The sequence below is a fragment of the Lissotriton helveticus genome, chromosome 7, assembly GCF_964261635.1.
Source record: "Lissotriton helveticus chromosome 7, aLisHel1.1, whole genome shotgun sequence".
Classification (NCBI taxonomy): Eukaryota; Metazoa; Chordata; class Amphibia; order Caudata; family Salamandridae; genus Lissotriton; species Lissotriton helveticus.
Genome location: NC_136068.1, coordinates 17,549,387 through 17,565,106, shown reverse-complemented (window position 1 = coordinate 17,565,106; position 15,720 = coordinate 17,549,387). Strand labels below are relative to the sequence as shown.

The following is a 15,720-nucleotide window of genomic DNA, read 5'->3' as shown; positions in this document are numbered from 1 at the left end:
CAGATCTGGGAGCGAGCGGTGACATAGATCACACCTGGGAGTGAGCAGTGACATAGAGCCGACCAGGGAGCGAGCGGTGACATAGATCACACCTGGGAGTGAGCAGTGACATAGAGCAGACCAGGGAGCGAGCAGTGACATAGATCAGACCTGGGAGCGAGCGGTGACTTAGATCAGTCCGGGGAGCGAGCGGTGACATAGATCACACCTGGGAGTGAGCAGTGACATAGAGCAGACCAGGGAGCGAGCTGTGAAATAGATCAGACCTGGGAGAGAGCGGTGACATAGATCAGACCTGGGAGCGAGCAGTGAAATAGATCAGACCTGGGAGCGAGCCGTGACATAGATTAGAACCAGGAGCGTGCAGTGATATAGATCAGACCTGGGAGCGAGCAGTGACATAGATTAGAACCAGGAGCGTGCAGTGATATAGATCAGACCTGGGAGCGAGTGGTGACATATATCAGACCAAGGAGCAATATGGGACCTAGGTCAGTCCTGGGAACAACCGGTGACATAGATCAGCCCTGCGAGCAAACAGTGACATAGATTCGACCTGGAGCGAACTGTGACCTAGGAGCGAGTACTGACTCAATTGGCAGCTGGGAGCGAGATAGATCCTAGACGAGAGTGAGGTATATGAGGTACATACATAGCTCGAAGTGGGATAGTCAACGAGAGCGAGTTATGAGGTACATACATAACTCAGAATGAGATAGAACCTGGACGAGAGTGAGGTATGAGGTACATAGATAGCTTGGAGTGGGATAGACCTGGACGAGAGCAAGTTATAAGGTACATACATAACTCAGAATGAGCCAGGTCCTGGACGAGAATGCAGTATGAGGTACATACATAGCTCGGAGTGAGATACCACTTGGGTAAGAGTGAGGTATGTGGTACATGCATAGCTCGGAGTGAGATAGGTTTGGATGGGAGTGAGGTCTGGTGTGTATATGTAGCGTGAGTGAGCTTTGATGTAGATGCAATGGTACTATGATATGTATAGGCCTGGAGTGAGCTATGACGTAGACCCTCGCAAAAACAACAGTTGAGGGACAGAATGCAGAACAATGTCATACATTCACCCCAGTACAGAGATCTGGGCCTAAATCCATCGTTTTTTTGCTCACAACACCACCCCAATTCAGACATGGCCATATGCAAATCAGCCTTGACCCTGTGCCTCATGGGAACATTCCAGTCGGAACTGCCAAGCCATGTCTTCCCTGGACCGGAATCAAGAATCCTATGACCAGTTTATGGCTATCAGCCGTCTTCAGCCAGGATAGCGTGACTCCAGTGGCGTGGAGAGCACGGGACTCACGTCTGAGCATACCCGTCCCACTCGGGGTGACAAATGCAAAAACAACAGTTGATGGACAGAATGCAGAACAATGTTATACATTCACCCCAGTACAGAGATCTAGGCCTAAATCCATCTTTTTTTTGCTCACCACACCACCCCCTAAGTTCAGACATGGCCATATGCAAATCAGCCTTGACCCTGTGCCTCATGGGAACAGTCCAGCCCAAACTGCCAAGCCATGTCTTCCCTGGACCGGAATCAAGCATCCTAGGACCGGTTTCTGGCTATCAGCCGTCTTCAGCCAGGATAGCTGGACTCCAGTGGCATGGAGAGCACGGGACTCACGTCTGAGCATACCCGTCCCACTCGGGGTGACAAATGCAAAAACAACAGTTGAGGGACAGAATGCAGAACAATGTCATACATTCACCCCAGTACGGAGAACTAGGCCTAAGTACATCTTTTTTTGCACTCCACACCACCCCAGTTCAGACGTTCAGACATGGCCATATGCAAATCAGCCTTGAGCCTGTGCCTCATGGGAACAGTCCAGGCCAAACTGTCAAGCCATGCCTTCCCTGGATCGGAATCAAGCATCCTATGACCGGTTTCTGGCTATCAGCCGTCATCAGCCAGGATAGCTTGACTCCAGTGGTGTGGAGAGCCCGGGACTCACGTCTGATCATACCCTTATCACTCGGGGTGACATGCAAAAACAACAGTTGATGGACAGTTCGGGCTGGACTGTTCCCATGAGGCACAGGGTCAAGGCAGATTTGCATATGGCCATGTCTGAACTGGGGTGGTGTGTTGAGCAAAAAAACAATGGATTTAGGCCCAGATCTCTGTACTGGGGTGAATGTATGACATTGTTCTGCATTCTGTCCATCAACTATTGTTTAGGTCTCGCCTATTATATCCCTCAGGGATTAATAGGCGAGTATGTAGGAGTATATAGTAGGCGAAACAAACTCTTGACCAAGCACGGATTACGTGCAGTTCATGTTATCCAGTCGTGTGAGACGCGCGTGCACGTCAAACCCATCAGCCTCACACCAGACTTCAATGGAATGCCTCCCAAGCTGCTCCCCCGCCCCCGTGCACGTCAAACCCATCAGCCTCGCACCAGACTTCAATGGAATGCCTCCCAAGCTGCTCCCCCGCCCCCCGCAATTCAGACTTCCCCGCCATCGTCTGCTCCAGTTTAACGGCCACGCGGGGTATTAGTTTCACTTTCACGGCTGTGTCATGCTTGTTTTAAGCACTGCGGCATTGCACTTTAACTTTTAAATATTATTTTTTCCTGGGGGCATTCACAGCAGGCGGCATGCAAGACGAGGGGGCACCATGCACACCACCGCTTCCAAGTAGGCAGACCACTGACAACATGGCCAAAGGTGCTTTTTAATTCGCCCCCACCCCCTTCTATGCATGTGTGTACGTTATTTCTGCTTTAACCTTCTCCAAAGATTGGTTAATGATCTGTGTGAACAGTGTAAGACTTTCACTCTCCCATGAATTAATCATTCATTTTAGGTCCATTAATGAGATAAACCTCAGCAGCCGCTGTGGGTGTGACCTGTGCTGGCCTCAGAGTGACAGGCCACCAGGGCTGGGGAGGCTTTTTTTGCACTGTGGGAACTCCCGGGCTCTGGGGTACAGGAGGACCTCACCTATCCGTGGTGGTGCAGACTTCACCTGTGGTCGCCTCAGAGTGACGGAGTCCACCGGGCCTGCTCTAGCCTGAGGCTGGCAGGGCATTCATAGCACTGTGACACCTCCCTGCCTCTGGGGTACAGGTCAACCTCACCTGCGGGTCGAGGTGCTGTCTTCGGCCCCCAGCCATGTCAGTGTTATAGGAAGTGAATGCAACACTTCAGTGGCTCCTCACTGCTTGGGTAGTATTGAAACTCCACCCAGCACCTCTCCCCTCCTCCAGCAAACCACCAGCTTCCAGTCTTGTCCCAGGGCTCTGCCTCAGAGATGACAGAGGTTGTTATGATATCTGAATCGATCACTACGAAGCTGAACGCTCGTCTCAATCTACTGTCTTTTCACAGCCACCCCCTGACACTCTGTTTTGCATGTTATGTAATTTTATGAAAATGTTCAGAAATATTATGTTATTACACAGATATAAATTGTTTGCTTGCTTGTACTAGATGCCCTGGGCCAGAATTACGAAGATTTGACGCAGAGCAACGCAGCAAGACAAGTTGCTGTGCTGCCTCCCGTGTAGAGGGCCGAAATGTGCCATATCGACTAAGATGCGCTGGTGCACTGTGTGCTCCCTAGCAGCAACACAGGCACCCTCGCGACATAGTGCAAGGGTGCCTGCTTTGCAGGGGCATAGGAGACATTAAATTTCAAGGGGGACGTGAACAACTTTGTGAGCTTTCCAGTGACCCTATACAAATCTCCCATTGTGTGAGGCTGCACGCCCAATAAACGGTGCCTGATAATTCCAATATCCCTAAGCATCTCTGGCAAGAAGGTTTTGGGCTCAGCTATCTACCTAAAAGCAGATCCAATGAGTGTTTGACGTTCCTATCTCGCTGAAGGTTGTCTTCATGATGCTTGAAGGCTCAGACCTGGTGCAGGGAATCTCAAGCCTCTATTCACCCACTACACTGCCAGGGCCTGGCTCTCAAAATATAGAGGGAAGTGAGTACCGAATAGGCAGCTAGTGAAAGTTCACAGACTTAAAAATCTAAGGAAAATGGTGCACAAACTGTGTTTTGTATGAAAGGTGGAACCCCTGCAGGTGGACATTTTACACATTGAATAACCACTGCTTTAAAGAGCACCACATAATAAAGCATTAATAGCCCAAAAAACAGCTAACTCGACCACCACTGGTTGACTTTGAGCTGGTGTTTGATCCAGTACAGTGCTCCACTGCCTTTTGGCTGGGTTCTTTCTAAAGAAATACCACATACATACATAAATACATATATACAGGAAGACTAGTGCCATGAGAAAGAGTGATAGCAATACACTTGGCCAAAAGAAAATGAGTGATTCCAATAAAAAAGTAGTATTTTCCCATTTTCAGCTTTCAGACCTGTTATTTGACATTGCCCTGTATGTGTTTGAGGCCTTTCTGATCACTTTCTAGGGGAAGTGACCAAGAGAGTGGGCGACTGAGGGAACTGCATACCCACCCTGTATAATCTGCAGCCTGTGGAATCCTCTGCTGACATTCCATTATTATTGGTAACAGCAGCTTGGTCATCATATCCGCTGCCTTTAACACCACACTGAAAACTAAAAACACCTCAAAAACATTCAGATGGCCCAAACTACAGGAGGCTGAGAGATGAAGGAACCAATGGGGGCACTGTTGGGGAGGCAGTAAGCTTAATTTGTAAAAGAGTAATTGCAGGTGACCCACCCAATCTTTTTTTTCTTTTTAACAGAAGCTCGCATGTATCATTAACGGAATGCCAAGGTTGTTGAATAACAAGGCAGTCTACTCTTGATTTCAGCTCCTGGCTCTTTCATCTGCCAACATGCTCTCCCTCCATATTATTTCACTCTTGCAGATTCTTTCTGATATTTTCTTTCTCCCTTTTCACTATTTTCCATATTTCCCTGCCTCCTTCTGCCCACACCCCTTCATGCCTTTCTCTCTCTTGTTCGGTTTTACAGTCTGATGGTTTAAACCATGTACCAAGTCTCTGAAACGGAATGCACTTCTGTCCTGCTTGCAGCCACCGGCTTAAATTAAGCATCCTTAGCTTGCAGCCCACAAAGGAAATGCCAGAGTGGCTAGTCTGGCCCTTTCTGCATTTTAACTCCGGCCTGAAGAGCCGATCCACCCTTTTCTCTCCTACTGCAAGACGCAAGGACCCCCGCCTTCTGCCTTCTAGATGACATAGCACAGAAACATTACATGTGACCAGAAATAATAGCCACAGGGTCAACCTCATCTCAGAGTCCCTGCCCCCTTTCTACCCAAAACAGTTTCCAAAGTTAGCTGTGCTTACTCAGCACAACTGACTGGCATTAGTCCATATCCATTTTAATGCATCTTTTCCAATCCTTGTTATCTCTACTGGGGTATTTCATTACTATTTCCATCAGAGTGAATGCTGTTTCAGAGCATCACCAGCTACCAGTCTCTTGCCTATAATTGTCGGCGGGTTCCACCACTTAACCACTTGCATGCTGATGATGAGCTCATCTCGTCATGGAGTGCCCATTGATTTCAATGGAAATTACATTAAATGTCCAGGCACTGGCTTAGCATCCAAGTGGAATGCTTGCCAACTGCACTGTGTACAGCTTCTGCTGTTTCTCATTCATGCCTCTCCACACATAACCTGCCTCGGACTATGCAAGAATATGAAGCCTCCACAGGCAAGACTTGATGCTTGAGCCTTGTGCCATCGTATTTACATTGATGGTATTTGTAAAGTGCATACATAGTTGAAAGGCAGTGGATTGCAGTACAGGATCAAAGGCAGAGATCCAACCAGAAAGTGAATCTGGGTGGAAGGACCTGTGTTCTGCGATGTGAGGTGGATTTGTGACCATTGTGATGTAGTGTTCTTTAAAGACACGCATCTTCAGCTCCTTCCTAACTTGGAGCATTGTTGTAGGGCTCCTGATGGATACAGGGATGTAGTTACAGATCCTGAGTGTATGGATGGGAAGGCCTGTTTCCTTGCACGTTTTTGTCCCCATGTATGAAGGTGTCTTAATATGTCTCCGACTGGCCTGTTGATAATTTTGCATTATTTCTTTTAGATGTGACCTGCATGACTTGGCCCAATACTACAGACGAGGCTTCACCATTGATGTGTACAGAACGTACAACTGTCTGCTGAGTTTGCACCCCGACATGCAATCCAGAAGTATTTATACTGGCCCCACGTTATTGACAAGTGAATTCCGCAGATTACATTAGTTGAGAGTCATCATCCCTCTGTCATCCTGGTCCCAGACTCATACCTGCCAATTGGCTACATGTCAAATGTAGACCCTTCAGACAGTCCTGGATTTTTGGCGCAGTGTACTTTGCATGCCTGGGTTTCAAAGTCCACGCCTATAGCAGAAAATATGAAACTGCAAATACCAGAATGCAAAGGGCTGCTGGCGAAGGAACCAGGACTGTTTAATGACCTCATCTATGATTCTTGTGCACTTGGAGCTTTAAAAATTAAAGTCACTCTGCTGAAAGTCTAATTTGTGCAAGTCTATAAAAGCATAGTTTTTTCTTGAAATCCCATTTGAGTGTTCCTAATTCAAGACCCACAGATGTCCCAGACAAACACAAAGAGACAGCACAGAGGGCATGGTGTGGTGCTAAAGCACTAGGCACACATTTTATTAAGTATTTCAAGAATATGCCCTAGCAGGCCTGGGATTTTTAAAGGTGGCCATGGCACCAACTAGCGCAGTGGGGTCATAAGGACCACTCACATTCCAAATGTTGCTGCAATACTGTGAGTACATCTCTTGCACTTTTTGTGAATCACTAACACAAGCACAACAGGCCTAAGTGGAAAAATTAAGTTTTAAAATGGGAACATTGTCTGGCCATTAATGGTACAGACTTGATAATGGGGCAAATTGGTTTATACTTGGCACAGCTGCAAAACGGGCCCTCATATTTCTATTCGGGTTTGGGACATCACACATCAGAAATGATTATAACATTGCATGTGCCAACAACCAAGCTGTCTCTAGGTGCTAAAATAATGGGTGTCATCCTCCCACTCAGTGGCACTCATTTCATCAACATGAGAAATTTGAAAGGCTGAGTTATCCACTCTGAGGTTCAAACCAATGATGTCCATATTTCAAGGCATTATCTCAGCCCACTACTTATTCGTATCATTTGATATCCTTCTTTTCTTTATTGTGTGACCCTTCTGTGAACAATATGACCTTCCTGAAGTCACTCTATAAGGCTTCAACTCTCTATGACTGTGTGTTATCTGGTTGTGAAACACAACCCAGAAGATCATTCACATCAGACAATTGGCATCTTTACAAAGGGCAATAATGCTGTAACATAGCTATTAATTTTGCCATGTCATGTCATAGGTTATATCTTTTCCTTTAAACTTAGTTCTATAAGAGAATACACAGGACTGGCTGAAATCACTTTTGTGACATAAGGGCTCGTATAGAATGTATATAAGTCCTCCAGAAGTGTGGAACTATGTCAGCCTTTGTGTAGGTTATATTGGGAAGACATAGTGTCGAGGAAGTATTTTGTTTCTTCTATATTTGCAATGTGTGAGAAAAAAGAAAAACAAACAGTTTCTCTCTCCCTCCCACATTTTTTAAATAAATCCCTGTGCCTTCACCCCCCTCACTGTTCCCGCTGTTTTCCCAAAAAATCTTCCACGTGGGTTTAATTATACTTCTCTAGTTTCTTACTCATATAATATCAAGAGTATAAATAAATGCATTTCCCTCATATAATACAAAATCCTTAAACACATTTCAATTCATAAGGCAATTAACTTGAGATGCAATTTTTAGCGGCCACTTCAAATTGTCAGGGTGCAGTCAGCACTAATGGCTATCAAGCCTATCTGATAATACCTTAGTTTACCATCATCCATCAAGTGCAAGTGCATACATTGTTATCTTCTTTTTAACAGTCCATTAATAAAGTGCAAAGATTTTAAAATGCATACATGGAGTCTCTATACCTTTAGGTATTATGAAAAGGAATCTAAATGCTGCCATATTATATATCTCTAGTTTGTTACTCATACAATATCATGGAGTATAGATAAAATACATTTCCCTTATAAGATACAAAATCTTCAAACACATTTCATTTGATGATTCCATTAACTTAAGGTGCAATTTATAGCAGCAACTCCAAGTTGTCAAAGTGCAATCGAAGCAAATGACCTTCAGAGCCAAATCCTGTAATACCTTAGTCATCAACCATCCATTAATTGCCTGTGCATACATTGTTATCTTTTTTTTAAACCCATTAATAAAGTGCAAAAAATGTAAAGTGCATACATGAGATATCTATGACTTAATTATTATGTTAAAGGGTTCTCAATACTGCCATACAAAGTGATAGAGGCCGTTCTCATGGCATGTATGAAATTACCCATTGAGCTGTTTCCTCCAATTGGTAAAATATTGCCAAATTTCTGACCTTTTCTTTTTAACCTTAAACCCCCGCTGTTTATATATAGCTTTCCCAAGATTATACGTGCTCAACAGGTGAGCTAGCTATTGATGAAAGGCATGGGGAGTAGCATCATGCCATGCTAAGTCTATACAAATTATGTATACTGCCATTGCAATGCAAATAAAACCCCGTCCTTCTTTCCTTTCCAAAATAGATCTACCAAGCATAATTAACAGTGGGTTACATTCACTTGTAGTAGCAACTTCTGTAAGAATGCCTCTATTTCTTTTATAAGTGGACCAAGCTCATTACAAGTGGAAAACATATGCATTAGGTCTGCCTTGTAAACCGCACACCGCGGACAGTACACTCCCTCCCACTCCCCCCCTTTGGCAATCCGATACAGGGTGTAGTATAGCTCAAAGCATGTTTTATAAAACTGTTCTTGGAGGTTCGCCGGCATTAGGATTGATAAAGTGTGTATATAGGAGTTTTGAAAATCTGCATCTGAACAACAGCGGTGAACAGAACCTATGTTAACTACAATTTTTCGGTCCAATAAAAAGATGCAGGAGGAAGTGAGGTTGGATGGTTGCAGAACCAGAGTTGCAAACAAAAACCATTGTCCTATGCCTTATTTTAAATGCCTTTGTCAGTTCCCCATTTACAAGTTCTCTGGCCTCGGGTTCTTTATACAAAGCTTTTACTGCACCAATTAACTCATCTCCTATCCCTTTCCTGTGCATAGAGGCCCATAGAAACTACCATGAGACCCTATCAAAGGCTTTTTCTGAGTCTAAAAAGATTTAAGCCATGAGGGCTCCTAACACTTGCCTCACATCAAACACGGTAATGATCAAACAGGGTAATGATCTTTCTGATGTGTTCTATGGTGCCCCACCCCGGAATAAAGCCATGTTGTCTCGGGGAGACAACTTTGTGTATAACCTGAGACAGACGCGAAGCCAGGGTTTTAGAATAGATTTTCACATCCCCATTTATAAGGGTTATTGGCCAATAGGACCCCAATTCCTCACTAGGTTTATTTTTTGGGGCAAAGTCCATAATCTTCACCATAGCCCACGCCCCCCCCATCTCCCAAAAACGTGGGCAAGCATAGCCTGAACGACATGCGTCTGAGAAACTGCCCCACCATCCCCCTTGATATAAAAAATACAATATCATTAGCAACTGCCCATCATTATTTTCCTAACATAACCTCTTATAGCTCTAGAGATTAAACCCTGTTCACTTAGAGGCTTTCCCTCCTTTTTCTTTCCTTGTTATTTCATCGAGGAAGCCTTGTGCTTGAATCTTAGAGAGAAAGGTACGAGAGGTTCCTTTATATATATTTAATTTTAAGCCTGGATGGGTTCTGGACATAGGCCTCTGCCCCTATTTTCTGAAAGGGAGATATTAACTGTCATAGCCGCCAGTGCCTCTCCGCAGTTCCATGGGCAAAATCCAGCTTAACAAAAGAAGAAATCCCATTGTATGTTTTTGGAAAGTTAGGTCGGGCTTGATCAGACACCAATTGCCTCAGCAGGAAATTTACGAAAAATACCTAGATAGCCCTAGGTTTTCCTTGAGGCTATTTCTCTTCCAGGGGATACTCATTAATTGTCATGAGCACTGAATAATCTCCGCCTATGAGCGGGAACCCGGAACATATAACAAAATATATATATGTGTAAATATATAATAATAGTACATAGTACCAAACAAATTATACACATATACATGTATACACTAATAATATGCAGCCCAACCATAACCTATAGGCTAATAAAGCCATAATTACATCTTTTCTGCAGAATGAAAATAAACCATAGAAAACAATGAAAGAAAAAGGCAGGATGGCCGACGCGGGATTGCGGTGAGCAGTCGCATTCATCCCCTCTCCAGCCTTAAGGATTTTAGACGCATGATTTTGAGATGCTGAATACCCTTGAATGGTTCCTGAATGGACATTGAATGCTGGTTATAAGCTGCTAGGCCTAATTGGTGTAAGGACCCACGAATACGCCATAAATTATACTGAGAGGTGTTTGCTGTCTATAATTTGGTTCAAGAGAGGAGCTAGGGTCCTGATGAGCGCGTTTGGACTCAAGAAGAAACCGCAGGCACAAGTGATTAAAATGCCCGCACGGATCACGAAGCAAGAAAGGGAAAAGGAAAAAACGATGCCGGGAGCAGTGACTGCAGGCACTTAGGATACGAACAGACCCCCACGGAATCTTGGCGCTATTCCGAAGACGGGAGTCCCAGCAGGGGGAAAAAAGAAAACTGAGCAAAAGGCCAAAGCGGCCTCTAATGTGCAAGATACTCCCGCAGCACTACGGGCGTCGGTAACAAGTAAAGCGGGAAGAAACAGCGAGAAGCCGAAGGGAAAAGAGACGACATTGCGTCAGCCTACCGTAACAGAGGCTTTCTCGCCGAAATTAGTCCCACAGCACATCGAGGATACGGCAGGCAGCAGAGGCAGCAGAGGCAGACGAGACAGCGGCATCAGCGGTGGTGGCAAAGACGGCGGAAACCAAGATCTCCGGGAGGGCGTTCTCGAGGACGCTGTGGACGCAGAGTCTGAGGTTGCTAGGCAACACCGCAGATCCGATCTGGAACATGAGCACGAGCCTGAGTCACCCGCGGAGGTCTCAGCTACAGGTCTGGCAGAACAGGCAAAACAGGCAGAACGGATAGAAGACAGGGAGCTCAATCCTACTTCCACGGTGAGATGCAGAGACAAAACTGGTGGGGACTCGGGTCAGGTAGAATTTGAATTTGGGAATGCTGATATGATGGGTGCCTGGTGCTGATATGATGGTAGAAGAGGAGATGAATTCAGCAAAGGGGGGGGGGGAAACTCCTAATACATGGGGTAGTACCCTTAGCCTCATTAGTAAGGACGGAGTGGGAGAAGGAGCGGAAAAGGCTGAAGGAGGGTCTGCTGAGGGAGATTGTTTCTATTCCCTTAACGAGGAATCTGAGCTAGAGCAAACAAGTGTGGGGAGCTCAGAGGGGACTTCCGGCTCTGAGGCTAGCACGGATAAAGACACGGATAAAGACACTATCCAGAAAAGGAAATCACTAAAATTAACCAGACAGCTCTCTGGGGGAATGGAGGGGACTCAAAGAAGGTTAGTCTGGGACTACTCGGCAACCTCACAGTCGTACCGGGGAGAGGATGGCAACAACTCGGAAATACCGCCAGGGGCTCAACACAACAGATCCCTGTGGAGCTTTAGTTTAATACCCTTAAACAAATGCAAACGGAGGCTAGGGCTGAAAGCCGGAGAGCAAGGCAAGATGCCAAAAAGATCCAGAACACAATGAGGAAAATGAATAAACTATATGATGAACTGGCAGAAAGGGTAACTGAAGTGGAAGAACGAAATGGCAAGCTAGAAGACGACGCGGGGAGCTTCAAGACCTTCAAGACCGACCAGGAAAAACTCTCAGAAGATTTCCAATGGAAACTGGAAGATTTTGAGAATCGACAGCGAAGAAATAACATTAGACTCCTGGGTGTGGCAGAGGGGATTGAAGGGCAGGATACGAGACGATTTGTAGTGAATATGTTGAAGGGGGCGTTTCCTGAGTCAGAATGGCAATGGGAGAAATAGATTCAACGGGCACACAGATATCCATTCACAGTGAAGCAGGGGGCAAGAAAGGATGGGCAGGGCTCCTTTCCCAGAGCGATCCTAGTAAATGTGGGTAATTTCTTGCTAAGGGAGGAAATTATTGCCAAAGAAAGACCTGATAGCAAGAGAACATTTGAAGGTATTACATTCTTCGCTAGGCCTGATTTCTGTCATGTAACGGTAGAGAGAAGATGGAGGCTCAGGCAACTGATCGCACCGTTACAGTCATTAGGGTCAGAAGCGTACCTACTCTTCCCTGCTAAACTAAAAGTGGTAACAAAAGGGAAAATAAGAATGTTTAATTCAGAAATTAAGGCTCAGCAGTTTCTCGAAGAACTTAGAAACAGGAAAGGGGGTTAAAATGTTGCACATGGTGGATTGAAACTGATGTGTAGAACTGTTTGATGTAAATGGTTGAGTTCAGGGAGTATTTCAGTTTGTGATTATGTAGGCTGAGGGGGGATGCGATTGGCGCAATTCATAAGCGGCCACACATAGGTCATTCTGACCTATTTGCCAGTAAGGGGGGGAGGGTGGGGCTGGGAGGGGAGGGTAGGGAGTCGAGGGGGGGAAAGGTACAAATCTTTGATATTTATTGTTTGATTCAGCACATTGTCACAGGGTGTAGGTTTAGAGATATATGGTACACAAAAACAGTCGGTTTTCACATAAGAAGTTTGTGGTATTATGATGACATGTAAAATTGCTTCTATTAATATTTGCGGGCTTAATGAGGTTAATAAGAGAGTGAGAGTTGCGGCATTGTTAAAATCTTTAAAGTTGGACTTGGTATGTCTACAAGAGACACATAGAAGGAACAAGATCATATCTATTGGAACAGCTGGGGTTTAAAGTTTTAGCTAATACTAGACAAGGGACAAAAACAAGAGGAGTTGCAGTATTGGGCAGAAATAGAGACATAGCAGTAAGAAGAAAGAAGGAGGATCAATGGGGTAGGTGGGTGATTCTTGAAATCTGCTTTAAAGGGGAAATTTTAACGTTGGTCACAATTTATGGCTCCACTGAGGATGATCCAGATGTCCTGCAATTCCTGGATGTTGAATTGGCCCAATGGCCAGAGCCTATTGTATGTTGCGGGGATTTAAATATCCATGTGCCGGATAGTTCTTTTTTGCAGCTGGGAGGAAAATACGTGGGGAGGACAAAGAAAGTGTATAAGGCTGTGGTAGATTTGGTCTTTCACAACTCTTTGGTGGACCCATGGGTCAAGTTGCACCCACAATTAGATGGCAGTACATTTTTTTCAGCCCCACATAAGACCTTTGTCAGGTTAGATTATTTTTTAATCTCTAATTCACTAATTCAGGGCTCGCAAATAGAGAAGCAACCTCGGATAGTGTCAGATCATAGCCCTTTGGTATTAACCTTGAAAATGGGACAGGTACAAAATAGTAGAACGCAGTGGACATTTGAAAGAGCTTTATTAAAAGATTCTACCTATAGGGGACATATGGAGGACTGGATTACATTTTTTTGGGAGATCAATAGAGAAACTGCACCACCAGGGGTAGTGTGGGATGCCTTTAAGGCTGGGATACGGGGGGAGACCATAAGCTTTGTTTTAGCAAGGCAGAAGAAAGAGAGAGCAAGGTTGGAGGAAGTAAGGCTGAAGTTGATAAAAGAGGAAGAAGAATTGACCTCTGCTATACTACAGAATCGCTCTTTAGAAACATACTTATTTAGAATTATAGCACTAAGAGCGGAAGCCATAGAAGGCATTGCCGAGAAAGCTGCAAAGAATTACCTGACTAAGAAAGAGAACGCGTATGAACTGAGCGAAAGAGTAGGGCATATTCTGGCTGTACGCACCAGACAGAGATTAGCTACATCAGACATCAAAGAGATTAGGGATTCACAGGGTAATTTAGTGGGAGAGGTCGATTTAGTTAGAGAAGTATTTAGGAATTACTACACTGTCTTGTATACTCCCGAAAAGGAAAGAAATAGTGAGGGTATTGCCAGCTACCTTAGGGAAATTCTCCCCCCAACCTTGTCTGACGGAGGAAGTGAAGTTTTAGAAGCAGCACTACAGATGGACGAACTTAATGATGCACTGAGCAGCTTATCATCGGGTAAGGCAGCGGGGCCGGATCAGATTCCTGCAGAGTTTTATAAAGTATTTAAAGGCTCACTGCTGGGGGATATGTTTAACATCATGGGTAAGGCACAAAAAGGGGAGTCGATCCCCAAGTCATGGGGGGGGGGACTGACATTATTGTAATTCTGAAAAAGGCGAAGGATCCAACAGTCCCGGGGTCATATAGGCCGATAACATTGATGAACGCCGATGTTAAATTATATTCTAAAATATTAGCTATGAGGTTGTCGGGGGTTATTGAGAACTTGGTAAGTCCAGCACAACACGGATTTATTCCCGGTAAAGGGACAACACAGCATATTAGGACGGTGGTTACAATGTTCGATGCGGCAGGTGTCCTGGGAGACCCCATGACAGCGCTTTTTCTAGATGCTGAAAAGGCGTTCGACAGGGTCTCCTGGGATTACCTATGGCAGACTATGAGGTGGTGTGGTATTGGTGAAGGATTTATTAGGGCTATACAGGCTTTATATAACGAACCTACGGCTAAAATTAGAGTTAACAGAGGGCATTCGGCAGTAGTTAAAATTGGGAGAGTGACGAGGCAAGGGTGCCCCTCATCCCCACTGTTGTTTGCACTGTATTTAGAGCCTCTCCTACGTAGGTTCGAATCCAATCCACTTATTTCTCCTATGAGCGTAAATGGCTGTACGGTTAAAACACTTGCATACGCCGATGACGTGGCAATACTCACCCCAGCTCCTCTATTGACAATCAGAGAGGTGGAAGCCGAAGCTGAGATGTTTGGACAGGTTTCCGGATATAGTCTTAATAGATCTAAGACGCAGATTGTAGAAAATGCCTACTCTAGCTGCAATGACTTACGGGTGGTTACCTCTGCAGTTTATCTAGGGGTGGCAATCTCATCAGATTAGATAAGGTTGTAGAAAAGAACATCTCCCCCCTAATATCTAGGGTAAAGTCCGATCTGGAAAGACTGAATAATCTACATCTGTCCTTGGTAGGCACCACTAATATTATTAAAATGCTAATCCTCCCCAAGTTTCTCTATCTTTTTAGATCTATCCCACTTTTCTTTGAAACTAAATGGTTTAACTCACTTGAGATTATTTTGAATAGATTTATCTGGGCTCAGGGTAAGACCAGGAGGGCTTATAGATTTATGTCTTTACCGAGAGAGAGAGGGGTGTGGGGGGTACCGGATTTTAGAATGTATTATTTTGCCGCTGCTATGCAATATATGCAGGGGTTAATAGGTGGGGGTGGTAATGAGCAAAAAGTGACAACTATGTCCACAGAAGTGTATGCAGCTGTTTTAGGAGAGGAAGCAGAAAACTGCTTCTTAAACTGCACGGAGTATGTTTACTATAAGAGGACCAGATTTAAAACGCTTAATGCAGCAGTAAGGATTTGGAATGCATTTTTGAAAAAAACAGGACTTGGAAGATATAACAGATATACCAGGTTGTATAAGAATAGGTCATTCCCGGCGGCAGTCTTCGCTGATGGTACAATGGCCAGATGGGCCGAAAAGGGAATATTACAGATCGGCGATCTGAGGGATTTGGGAGGG

The 15,720-nt window shown here is 44.9% G+C and overlaps 1 protein-coding gene across 3 annotated transcripts in view; it reads left to right on the top strand.

Annotated features, from left to right (window-relative positions):
• The window catches only part of LOC144767942 (cell adhesion molecule CEACAM16-like), a 240,727-nt gene extending 234,228 nt beyond the window's left edge, over positions 1-6,499 (top strand). For all 3 annotated transcript variants that reach the window (XM_078651285.1, XM_078651287.1, XM_078651286.1), the window contains one exon: positions 6,062-6,499. In XM_078651285.1, coding sequence (XP_078507411.1) covers positions 6,062-6,141 — 80 coding nt within the window. In that variant the 3' untranslated portion in view covers positions 6,142-6,499. The remainder of the gene's footprint in view (positions 1-6,061) is intronic.
• Positions 6,500-15,720: the final 9,221 nt, after the last annotated feature.